At 37.6% G+C, this 12,897-nt stretch overlaps 1 protein-coding gene across 1 annotated transcript; it reads left to right on the top strand.

Annotated features, from left to right (window-relative positions):
* Nucleotides 1-341: 341 nt before the first annotated feature.
* On the top strand, nucleotides 342-12,752 carry LOC148426515 (extracellular matrix protein 1-like). The gene is made up of 12 exons (XM_088409765.1): nucleotides 342-447; nucleotides 525-614; nucleotides 2,163-2,219; nucleotides 3,028-3,096; nucleotides 4,397-4,438; nucleotides 4,517-4,549; nucleotides 5,113-5,387; nucleotides 7,602-7,807; nucleotides 9,589-9,868; nucleotides 10,062-10,258; nucleotides 10,347-10,434; nucleotides 12,154-12,752. Exons 2-12 carry the CDS (start codon nucleotides 542-544, stop codon nucleotides 12,331-12,333), a joined length of 1,500 nt encoding a protein of 499 aa, XP_088265891.1. The 5' UTR covers nucleotides 342-447; nucleotides 525-541; the 3' UTR covers nucleotides 12,334-12,752.
* The last annotated feature ends 145 nt before the right edge of the window (nucleotides 12,753-12,897 follow it).

Here is a 12,897-nt window from a genome sequence, read left to right as displayed (position 1 = left end):
TCTGTCTGCAAAAAACAACAGTTGAGATAAACTACTTCTCTAGCATTGTTGTAGCCATTTTTTTAATAGTCTTCTGGTAGAAGTTGTAAACTTGACCTAAATTAGATACTACACTAAAGATGTACAACCAGGGAATAATAACTTAATTAGTGTTTGTCCGAACAAATAACTGACTAGGCAGTCATGTCCTTGCATGTTGTTTGCAGATAACAACTTTAGTCCACTTAAGTAGTTTACATACCAGCTGCAGTGTAAGATTTGATCACTTGCCATGAGTCATGTTCAAAAACTCTTCCCTCCCACCATGACTGTCCCTCACTCTCTTTTCTCTCCGCCTCATCTCTCCACCACCCTAGAAAAAAAAAATACATGCATAAAACGGTTGATCTAGTGCAGGCCGTGCTCAAATACGGACGGCACCAAGGAATCTGCAGAACCACACGCCAGGTCTGAGTGCGTTCGCTGCCCCGCGGAGTGAGCTCTTAGGCCGACTTGCCCTCTTGTCTCACCCGCTTGATTCGCAGGACGAACGCCGGCGATCATGGGCTGGACTTGGCTGGTGCTTCACGCTGCTGTTGGCTCTCTTTTGCTTGTGCTGACTTCGGCTGACCACGGTAAATAAAAGTGAACTTGTTGTGCTATCTGTTGGCTTGTTGTTTTTGAGTGCGGAGCCATGTTTTCTTTCTGGAGGATCGGACACGTTTTCTACTTGCAAACGAAGCAACTTTAATAATACAATGTATTGCAATGTTCCCTCGCTACAACGCGGTACGGTTATTGCGACTCCACTCTAATGCGCCTTTTCATTTATGACCATAACCTTTTTCTACTGCCGTTTTACGTCGCTATTTTTCTTTTTATTTGCATCCTCCTTTTACACAAACCAGTCAAAAAATTGCAATTTTATTCTTTTTTTTTTTTACCTCTACTGTTGGGCTGCACGATTATGGCCATAATAATAATCACAATTATTTCGGTCAAAATTGAAATCACGATTAGTCATCATGTTTAGTCAAACATGTCTATTTATTGCCCTTTTTTTGATTTTTGATTTTTTTTCAAACAAGCAGGATATAAACATGACTTCAAGGTGTGATGATTAATAATCATAATAATAATACTAAAATAATAAACTGATATAAATGAATAACTAAAGTAAATAATAATTCATGGCAAAAACGGGGCAACACAGCTAACTTAATTGCTGAGTGCAATTTTCATTTTTTTTAAAATAAATAAAACCTAACTAAAATAGGAGGGGGAAGCAAATTAAATAATACAAGAGATCAGTCTCTGCTTGGCGGACTTTGCTAAGGGGCAAAGTGGTTAGCACGTCAGTCTCACAGTTCAGAGCCAAAGTCAGAGTTCAAATTCAGCTTTTCCTGTGTGGAGTTTGCATGTTCTCCCCAAGCCCGCATGGGTTCTCTCTGGCTTCCTCACACACTCCAAAAACCTGCAGGGCAGGTGTATTGGACACTCTAAATTGTCCCTAGGTGTGATTGGGTATATGAAAAGTTGTTTGTCACTGTGTGCCCTGTGATTGGCTGGCAACCACCAGGGTATCCACTGCCTACTACTCGGAAACTACTTGGATACAGATAATGGCTGGATTTTGGTAACTGCAGGCATTTTTGTGAGCGTAACCCAGCGACAATTGATGCAAAACTGTATTACATCTTTGTAATGACTTTTTTTAAAAAAAATCCATGATATTGATTTCACATGAATTGAAATGATTTCTGTTTTCTTTTTTGTATTTAACCTACAGTATCAATATAACAAAGCAAATGTAATACATGAGCATGTGTAGCCAGTTGCTAAGTCTTTTTTAGCACCACAAAAATAAATTCAAGCACCCACACAATTTGAAAGACCTTTCAATTGTATTCAGTCTATTTCCCTTTTTTTCAAATAAAAAGAGAAGTGTTAAAGCCATGCTGTTTTTGATAAAAATGTGCCAACATTCTTTCTTCATTAAAGGGACCCAAGCTATCTTCCACATAGGGCAGGGCAATGTCACAGAATGTTTTATAAAAGGGTTAAATACTCCCTGGCTGTCTGACCCGTTCTCATATTTTGACGGGAAAACAAAACATTGGTGTTGCATAACCGTCTGACTTTCTGCTCATTCTGTCTCTCTCTTTGTGCTTCCAATTTTCCAGATGAGCGCAACATGGAGCAGCGCGAGGTCACCTTTGACCTTGGCGCAATCATGCAAGGTGAGTTACGTGGGTGTGTATTTTACATGCCAGTGTAGAATGTTTTCCATAGACAATTAGGGGATGCGTGGGACTTTGGCACTTATGCTTAAGACTATTTTGGGGCCTTTGGGTACAATTTATGATGGCACATTTATTGCAATTTTTTGCCCCCAGCATAAGTCGTAGTAGTTCTAGGATTTTTTTTTAGGTCACTAGTGTGCTGCTTTAGATCAAACATAGATTAGACCAGTGGTTCTCAACCTTTTTTCAGTGATGAACCCCCTGTGAAAAGAAATCACAAAATTAATTATTAATAAATATTTGTCCCCCAAAATATACCAAACATAAAGCATCAGACCTTTTTCTCAAAGAGAAATCATCATGAATAAATATTTTTACACAGAAAAATATTCAACTCAAATAGTCCTCTTTTGGGATCATAGTAATAAGTTCACAGTAATAAATCATTAACTTGACAAGTAATGAGAGTTGGGAAATGACAAGTTGGGTCAAACCAGAGTCTTTTTACATAAATGAAATTGAATAACCTACTGAACATACAATTTATTTTCTCAACTTATATTTTCCTTAAACAATTAATTAATTCAATAATTATTTTTAAAGGATTTTTGCATGATTGTTTGTTTGTTCTATTTAATATCTCAAGTACTCCTTGAAGTTCCTTCAAGTACCTCCAGTGGTACTAGTACCCCCCCACTGGATTACACTAACTAACTAACTAACTAACTAACTAACTAACTAACTAACTAACTAACTATTAATCATTTGCAGTTGGCATTACGGTAATAAAAATGTTGCCTTCCAGAGAGACAACTACCAGAATCATTTGTGATGCAGCAAGAGGCAGACCTGTCAGGTTTGCTTGATACAACAGGTACAGTTTTGTCTTTTCACCCCTTTTGTCACCTTAAATTGTCTGTGGTTCCCAGCACAAAGTGATCAGATAAAGTTTCATGAAGCACGTGTGATATTTTTTTACTCTGCTAAATGGCGGTCTTAGTTTAAAGATAAACACATGCAGTACCATAATTTTCAGAGTCCAAGTCGACTTTGCTTTGAAGTCGGTCCCCTCTTTTACTTCAATTTGGGTGAATTTTACAAAAACGCAATTCTAAGTCGACGCCTGACTTGACTGGTGACAAAGATCATGGCTGTCCAGTTATAACACATGGTGGGTGTTATTAAAACAACAAAATTGTGGTATTTTTTGACACATTTTTGCATCGTATAAAGAATGACATACTGTTGCGGTTATGACGGGGTGGGGCGGAAACAAGACAAGTGCGAGGCAATGTGCTCGTCGAAACTAATGTTGCAACAATAAAATGATTTGAAGTTTCAATGCTGAATATGAATATGTCGAAAATCCCTGAAGGTTATCATCACTATCTGTCACGCCAAATAACTCCTCCCATTTAAATCTTGGACGTCTTCTCCTTTCTTCTCATCATTTGTTCAAACATCCTCCTTACTCTTCCGCTGATAGTCATCTTCGGACCCCGTCCAATTTTTTTAAATGGAGGTCTCCAGACATGCTTTGCTGAAGTTTTTTGACCCAAATGACAATGGTGGCGAGATCAGAGCGTGGAAAGTTGCCTTACGTGGTGTTACTCACCCCCACCTGCTGACATCCATGTGTGCCACTGCTCTCGCATTTTTGTCTTGAACGGACAAGTCAAGCCGTTTTGTCCTTTTCATAATACATCGAAGTCCATCAAAAAATCATCCGCGCAGCCTTGTTGTTGACAACAGAGGCAATTAAGCAACGCTTGACGAAATAGAATTTTTTACGATGTTCTGGGCAAACTTTAAACGAATGCATACTATATTGAATTTGAGGTTTATAGAATCATTTCAAGCTTTGTAAATGACATGAAATTACTTATTTCTCATTTGAAATAATGTTCTTTAAAAACAGATATGTGAAAAACATTGGTCTTTAGAGTTATGCGTTTATAGTTATGCTGGTTGAAAAGGAGGAGAAAAAAAACTCGACTTGTACTCGGAGGAATACGGTATTCAATTTCCGCTGCATCTTTTAATTGATAGTGCCATCTATAGGAGTCCAAAACTATCACAAGTGCTTAATGAAGCTTCATTTGTCCATCACTTACAATATTTAAGCATTCTTTACTTGTTATATCGTTACATGCCATATTCTTTTTCATGAATAGAGTTTGACATGCCAAAAATATTGGACGCTCCAAGAGGAAGAGGTATTGTATACCAGTATATTAAATATCTTATGGATGAATAATACCATATTTTTTTTCATGAATGCTTTATTTTTGCAGGTTCCAAACCAGCATCCTTTTCACCTAGAGGACGTAAGTGTAAATCTTCCTATTAACGGTATTGTTTACAACTCAAAGTTCCAACAGTCTGCTTTTCAGGATACTCGCCGACATCTGATCTGTTTGTATTTTTTTTAAAAAGATACCATATGAAATAACAAAATAATTAGTTACCGCATCAAATTGTGGCCTTTGTAAAAAGGTAAGGTGTAAAGTTTTTGCATGCCTGACAGTCTTTAAAGAGAAAATAAAACAGTAAAACCCTCTCTGATTTTTTTTCATAAAATATTACGAGACAAATGTTGTAAAAAAACATTTGTCTCATGAAATGTTTTATGATTCGATGGCATAAAAAGTCATATTACAAACAAATGAACATATGCATGTATGTTTTAATGTAAAAATAAATAAAAACATTATAAAGAGTTGAATTATGAATTTTACAATTTTACCTTTACCTTTAATGGCCACCATATTCATTTGGCACACTAACTTTACAATTTTTTACATTTCAAAAATTCGTTTGGAAGTGAACTTAAATAAATAAAGTTAGTAATGAACTGATAACCTCATAATTCTTTTTTCTTCCCCCCAAGGTCGTCCAAGTGTTGCCTCCCGCTCCGAGATCCCCATGCTGGATTATCCCGTTCAGTTCCCGCTCGGGCGACCCACTTCCGTCAATCTCCAAGCCATATGTCTCCACGGAGACCTTCGCCCTCGCTACCCCGACTCCTACTTCCCCTCCTCGGGGTTTGGCCAGCTGCGGAGGAGGGCGAGCGCCGTCAATAATGCCGAGTCGTGGTTGAGCGCGTGCTGCGCGGGCAACCAGACGTGGGGGACGGAAGCCACGCTTTGCTGCGCCACGCAAGCGGTGAGCTTTCACATCTGTCTTTTTTTATGATCCGCTTCAGCATATCCAAAACATTCTATTGCTATCGATATATCTTATTTCCACTGCTAACATCATGGGGAGTTGACATAAATGCAGATACTGGAAGGCTTTTAGCTGTGGAGTGTTACCTCGACTTCCTTGTAACCCGACATGTTTGTTTTGGTACAAATGCCAATCACGCTTTTACTGCACATTAAGCTATAAAATCATTTAAAATTTGCGGTAGGACTCCATACTATAATTCATGCAAGGTACTGTGTTCACATGCCTTGGTGCTGCTATTATGTTTGTTTTGTAGTAACTAGTCTCATCTGTTTGTCATTGTTAATGAAAAGTAGGAAGCCTGCTGGAAATAAACAGATGGGCAATTTGAGTGGAGTTTAATTAGTTTAGTTTAATTATCTTTCCTCACTAAAGCAATGGAAACAACTTTAATATGTTCCAGCATCAATTTAAAAAAAAAGCACATCTGATGGTTTTAATAAGAAAAATAGGATTGTTCAGTATTGTATTATAGTTCTTAAAAACATCCAGTTATAAAGCCATGTCAAAATTTAAGCATCATAATTTACTACATGTGTGCATGCCTTGGCCACAAAGGGGACTACCGTACAATGAGACAAATATGTAACATAGAAATAAAGAAAGGATTAAATAAATGAAAAATAATATGAGTCGTGCTTTGCTGAGGATAAAGAATCTATTTCTATGAATACTGTTATATTGCCGTGCTGCATGTGTTGCGGAGTTCTTTTTATTCAAATTTAAGTTGTTTAAAGATTTAGAACTATATCATATTCATTTTGCTAGACCGTCTAGAGTAGGGGTGCACAATGCTTCGACCTTGATTGCCCGTCGAGGTAGTGTCGGTCAACTGCTTGACATTGTGCTGCATAGGGGTGGTAAGTCAGCCCAAAAAAAGCGTCAATCGAAAAAATCGGGAGCTGCTCTGTAAAGTTGACCATTGTCACTACCATGCTTCCAGGAAGAAATTCAAGATAAAAGCCAAGGCCATTCTTGTCTTACGTTACCTGGTAGAGTTTATTTTGAAACAATGACTGACCTTCTCGCAATGTTTGGCTGATTTCCTTTAATGGAGAAGATTTGGAGGCAGTGCATTCTCCCTGTGAAATTCATTGCACTTCTGCAATAGTACTCTTAGTTACTGCCCGGTAAATGTGTGTATCCAGCCTGGTCCATTTTACTCTTTGTTTAGTGATATCACTGCAAACTAGGAGCTATTATTTAGCCATTAATTTATTATATTTGTGCTGAGCTGTTTTAGCTGTCCACCATAAGTTATCATTTCACAGGCACCCCTTGTCTACAGCGGAGTATAGTGTTTGCCATGTTAGCATTGAGCTAGAGCAGAAGTGTCCAAATTTTTTGCCTTGAAATCTACTTTTCCAGCAGCCAAATTCCTCCAATCTTGTTTTATTAGATATAGGAATTAACAATAAAGGAAACATGCACGCCACTCGCAATCCAAATAAAAGTTCACAGAAGTGCTTTGGTGAAATTAATAGAACTATACTACTGCGCCTGAGTGTTTTTGTTTTTGTTTTGGGTATTTGCTTTTAGCGTGATGTCATGCGCGCAATGCATTTAGCATGCCTGACCTAGAGGAACTTGCTGAGGCAAAATTGGCTGGCCTGATTCAGTTTGCACGTTTCTGTTTTCTGTTTGGTTTAGAAGTAAACTTCAACTGGAGTGACAATAAACACTTAGAATTTTTTAGGAGGTGCTGATTGTTGCAAAATTCATTCCCAGCATCTAGGTCTAACTTTCCATTTTTTCAATTACAAGTCAACACTGTTGGAAAAACTTTCAACTTGGGTCACTCGTAAATTGAGGCATCGCTGAACTTGGAATTTGGCCTTTTTTTTTACAGCTAAATAAAGAGAAGCATACTTAACATTGTAGACTTGACGAAACTCGCATGTTTTCAATAAGTTTGACAGGCTTTGTGCCGATAAGCCTATTATCCACCACCCACGCAGACACAGCAAACAGGCCTCGGCATGCCTGTCATTGTGAAGCAGCCAGTGGGTAAACAATGTTCCTCTCACCACCGCTTTTGATGAAACACTTTTCCAAAATGCTTGGCTGCTTTCATTCTGGCGACATGTGACCTCTGCTACACGCACAATCCTGATTTTCAATTATGTGTTTTACACGACCTCTGCTGCCTAGTGGGAGCTGTCTGTGGAAAACTTCTGCGAGGAGGATTCATCTGTCAAGGATCGACTTTATCACTGCTGCAGGAAGGTCGGGCGCCAGAGACTCGACTGCTTCCATAACGACTCTCCCAATCCGCGCTACGAGCCAACCGTAGCTTTACCGGTGGTCCCGCTTGCCGCTACTGTCCAGTTCAGCTTCGACGTAAACACTTGTCACGGGTATAGAGCAAAGTTTTTTTTCATTATACTTGTTTTTTTGCTTTGTTTTGACATTTCTTTTTTTAATTTCGTTCATTTTAGTTCATTTTTAGAGCAAGATTCTTTATCGGTTTTTTTTTTAACTTTGTTTTCGTTGACTTTTAAGTTTTGTTTTTGTTTTAGGGCTATCAAAATCGAACCGTCAGTTTTGGAGAAAATTAAAATGTTAGATATTGTTAAAAAAAATAATTCAGGACTATCTTTTTTCCTGTGGCAGCTTAAATCTGTTAACAAGCAAAGAGTCACCTGCACATAGACAGACTAAGGTAGGCGTTTACTTAGATTTACCTAAAAATTTTGCTCAGTTCCTAATTGGAAAAGTAAACAAATTGCGCAGTCTACAAAGGAGAGAAAAACATCCAGTTTAGGGTTCCGATGGGCAAACCTAAATCAATAAATGAGAAGGAAAACAATCATCAAAGAAGCCCATTACACCAATATTTGAAAACATTTTTGGATGATTTTACGTAAATTCCAAGCTTTTAATCAATTAAATACCTATTACAAGCCTCATAGAAAATGTTTGTCAAAAATGGGATTTATTGTGATGAATTATAGAAAGTTATGCAATTAATTACATCCAAAATTTCAATAGCTTGAAAGCACTCGTTTATTTCTTTGGCTTCTGGAAGAATCTGCACTTTGCAGGATTCGCATAGCAAGTTAGCAAGAGATTTTCAGTACTTTAGATTTAAATCAATAGTTTTGCAAAAATAAATATGGATTTCACCAAAAATGTGATTTACAAGGTTTATGCCCAACTCCATTGGTTTAGAGTTGACTATTTGTGGAGTGCAAGGTACAAAAGTCACTGTACTGTGCAGTACAATAAAGTATACTGGCAATTTCCTAATGACCGTTTGACCTTTGGCAGAGCAGTTATACTGAAACAAATACAACAAATTAAATCTTGACAGCTCATGAACCAATGATAAAAACAAAGACACTTTTGCTATAATTGTTAGTTTTTTTTGTTTTTTGTTTTTTTAATTGTAAAGCATCATTTGTTAAGGCTCAATGGTCACATGGTCAAACTTTGCCTTCAAAGAAATTCCGTTTGCAAGCATTTAGGAATGAACACATGGTCCAGTTTTGAATCCCTACATGTTTAGACGATCTATAGTCATTTTTAAGCTCTCTAGTGCTTTTTCATGCTTTTCATTAGATGCGTCGAGATCAATGGGCCAAATAGGGTCTAGATTGACACCAAGGGCTTAATTATCATTTTTCAAATATTTCCTTTTTATTTAGTTTTTATTTGATTTTGATTTTTCATTCAACTAAAACATGTTTTTTCAATGTTTATTTTAGTTATTTCATTAATTCTCATCAACTATATTATGTAGCAGCGAAAGAAAATCCAATTAACCCCAATTTAAATACGTGTAAATGAAACAGTTTGACACTACAAATTTTTTGACGAAAAATCAGCAGAAGTTATTGTTAACCCGAATTGAATGACTTTTAATTACAACACTACAAAGTCAGTATAGTGCATAATAAGGTTTATTAAGATTAGACTTTACTGTAAAACTAGACCTCGCTATCTTTTACAAAGGAAGTCCATTTGGTAACGCTCTTGTATGTAGTTTATTTTCCTTGAGAGACAGCCATAAATACTCAATCTTATTAATTCTATCAAGGAAATTAGTTTAACGAACTGAAGAAGTCTGCACTTGTATTTACTTCGAATGTATCCACAGCAATCTAGTAAATATTTGATTATGACCTGTACTCAACAGGACATCAGTGACTCAGCCGGGCGTCAGCGAGAGCAAAGGAATGCAACATTCTGGTTCCCAGAAAAGTGAAATAAACTTCCCCCCCGGTCGACCCAACGCTCATAACGTGGAATCGCTGTGTCACAACCAGAAGCAGCGCCCCCTGTACAGCGTCAAGTGCCTGCCAAGCACCGGCTACGAGCTGTTGGCTCGTCAGGCCAAGATCATTAATCGTATGGAGAAGGGATATAAACAGTGCTGCAAGAAAAATCAGGACGTGCTCGTGTGTGCTGAGGAAAAGGTAGGGCATCAGACATCTACGTTTATTTCAAGTTCGTCTAGCTTAATCCGAACAAATGGTGCAAAATGCCATAGACGGGCTGGCAGAAATGATTTTTTATCAGTACCTGAGGTCATTTTTTCTTTTGAATCAGATCATTTTCTCTTTCGGTTTGTGTATTTCTTATCATAGTGATTGTTTCCTTGTCTTTCAGTGGCGCGACGCTCTCAGGAGATTTTGCTCTCGTAAGAAGGACGGCAAGGTTGACTACGAGTGTTGTTTGGGTACCACGGTCAACGACAGGCTTGACTGTTTCCAGGCCGCGTCTCCTGACCCACATTACAATAGCACGTTGTTCCAGGAAGATCTGTCCCCTAAAATCTGTCAGTCCCGCAAGATCATCAAGAAAGTGTAAGTTCATTTATACTACTTGTTTTTTTTTTAAATATCTACATGATGCATCATAAGTGGATTTCACGTGATCAAAATACATTTTCAGGTTGCCTAATGACTTCCATGCCAAAAACATTTTAAACGATTGCTGTGCCCGTTCACCAGAAGACCACATCGCTTGCTTTATCCCAAAGGTGAGTTGAATCATGATACGATGAATCAATAGCAAATGAAAATTCACTTTAAATGGAGACCATGCAAAACGTTCAACACAGTCAGAAGTAATAAAACACACTTTTGAAAAGCGCTGAACCCTTTAGTACCTGTTCTCACTTTCTTGATCACATAATTCTCCATATGAGTGGCAAAGCATGCTTTCTTCAAGCTCTTTGTCACACCCGGTTAAATTTATCAGTATAACTGACTCATAAAACAAAATAGGATTAATCAATGTATATTTAAACACCAAAAGGTTTACCCAAACCATAAAATTTATTCTAAGGTAATTTCTTCTAACAAAAGTCTATAACCTTTAGGGAAGTCTTTTAAAAATTGAATATCTAATCAATTTGTTGACTAATTGAGTATCGACCCACAGTACCATTTTTTTTATAGTCTACTGAGGTTGAATGTGGCTTGAAGTGAGTGGCTATAACTTCATTATTTTTTTAGACCTATGCATTTTTAAATGCTAAAAGAAATTGCCTATGCTTTAGCCCACTAGCGTTTAACATTTCAGGTCACACACCTTCATAATGTTAAATGTACAGTACGCATTTCATCATTTACTTGAACTCACTTGCTGACAATGCTTAAACAAGATTCCATGAGTAAACTTCAGAGTGGAGATACTTGTCTGCTACAATGAGATCAATAAATTCCTGTTCTTCTTCTTTTTGATAAGTACATTGGGCATGTTTTATGCATGACTGCCCCCTACTGGTTAAATTCTGAACACCTAAAACCAGCCACTACAAACTGTTTTATTGACAAGTTTTATTCTTGGAGATAACCTAGAATGAAAAGCCCACTCACTAGTAAATCAGTAAGTGTTTTTAAGCACACATAGCAACGGGTAATCGGCCACTGGCAGCAAGTGGAGGCAGTGCATCCATCCATTAGCTACCTCGTTGTCCGGTCTCAGGACAAAGCTTGAGCAGGGAAGCCCTGGCTCTCATCCGAGCTCTCATCCTATCTCTAAGGGAGAGCCCGGACACCCTGTGGAGGAAACCCATTTTCCTGATCTTCATCTTTGCGTTTTTTTTTTCCCCTGCCGTGGTAAACTTTATCCACTTTCCAAAAATGTAACATTATTTCATGACAATCTGCAAGAAATGTCCATGTAGAAAACATTGCTGCAAACATAGTTCTGGCGGCGCTTCAAGACTGTTATTTTTAGTCTACCTATTTTTAAAGTTGACTTACCCAACTTGGTCTACTTTTCCCCCCAGCCCTAGTTAATTTAATGTTAACATAGATGGGTTAATAAAATTAGCATTAGCATTTAGACCATTTTAAGCCAAAAGAACGCTGAGCACTTCTCAGGACATAACCTAGAATTCTCACAGGCATGTATTCTCTGCTTTTTGGGAGTGACTGTTTCTGGCTTTTAGTTGAGGACGTTATCTGCCTCTTTTTTCTAATAATTTCTGCTTTATCTCTTTCATTAAACCTCGCTTCATGTTATGGCACAATATAGTGCTATGGTGGAGCCATAGAACTCTAAATCTGAGCCTGCCTGTACACTGTTTTAACCCCATAAAATATGATTGCTTGAAAATCTGATAGAAACGTGGCTAGAAGTACATACAGTATAGCAGGGAAACACTTTTTTTTTAATCAAAGAGTCTGATGAATAAATTACGATCCTCCATAATTTCAAACTAATTTTACTCTCACAAACTCATATATAGATTGAAGAAGCATCTGTTGGGATGTGTAAATCAAGGAAGGCGACCTCTCCTGTCGCCCGCCGCTGTTGCCACATGGCTGCTCAGGAACAGTCAAAGTGCGTCACTAACTTTGTTCTGGATGCCATCACCAAGGCGAGCAAGGTCTCCAACAAGAAAAAGAAGAAAAGATGCCCCCTTTAAAATTCCACGCCTGATGAATGACGCGCTTCCAACAGCTGTGACATGCCATCACTGAATACAACTCGTCTGGCACAAATGCCACTTTTTAGCATGTGGACCAAATTTGTGCCTCATCTACTGCCAGTATTATTTGTGTTGTTATCTCTAAAGATCATGAGAATAATCTTTATCCTGAGTGCCTTCCTAAGGAAACACATTTTTAAGTTGTTTTATGCTTACTTTATAAACCAGATTGTTGTCTGTGTGTGTCACTGTACCACTATTCTTTAAAGGCTGCTTTATACAGTATATATATATGGATTAATAAACATTTTGTTGTTTCTTTTGAAGTCACACGATCAACTTTCTTCTATTTGGATGGGTTTCTTGTCGAACTTACATCCAAAACAGTTTCAATAAAGATTTGTTTTGGTCTTAAATTGGCTTTTGTGTTCTGTGTTGAATTTGTTTTATGACTTTCGGTAAACAAGATTTGAACATGAGAAAAAAACACAATGGAGTACAAATTGTTGGTCATGACAATTAAAAATAGCGTCAGTATCGTTCGAAATGAAAACATTAATT

The sequence above is a fragment of the Hippichthys cyanospilos genome, chromosome 3 (genome assembly GCF_059441005.1).
Source record: "Hippichthys cyanospilos isolate Australia breed blue-spotted pipefish chromosome 3, RoL_Hcya_1.0, whole genome shotgun sequence".
NCBI classification, from domain to species: Eukaryota; Metazoa; Chordata; class Actinopteri; order Syngnathiformes; family Syngnathidae; genus Hippichthys; species Hippichthys cyanospilos.
This window is presented reverse-complemented; position numbering and strand designations above follow the sequence as displayed.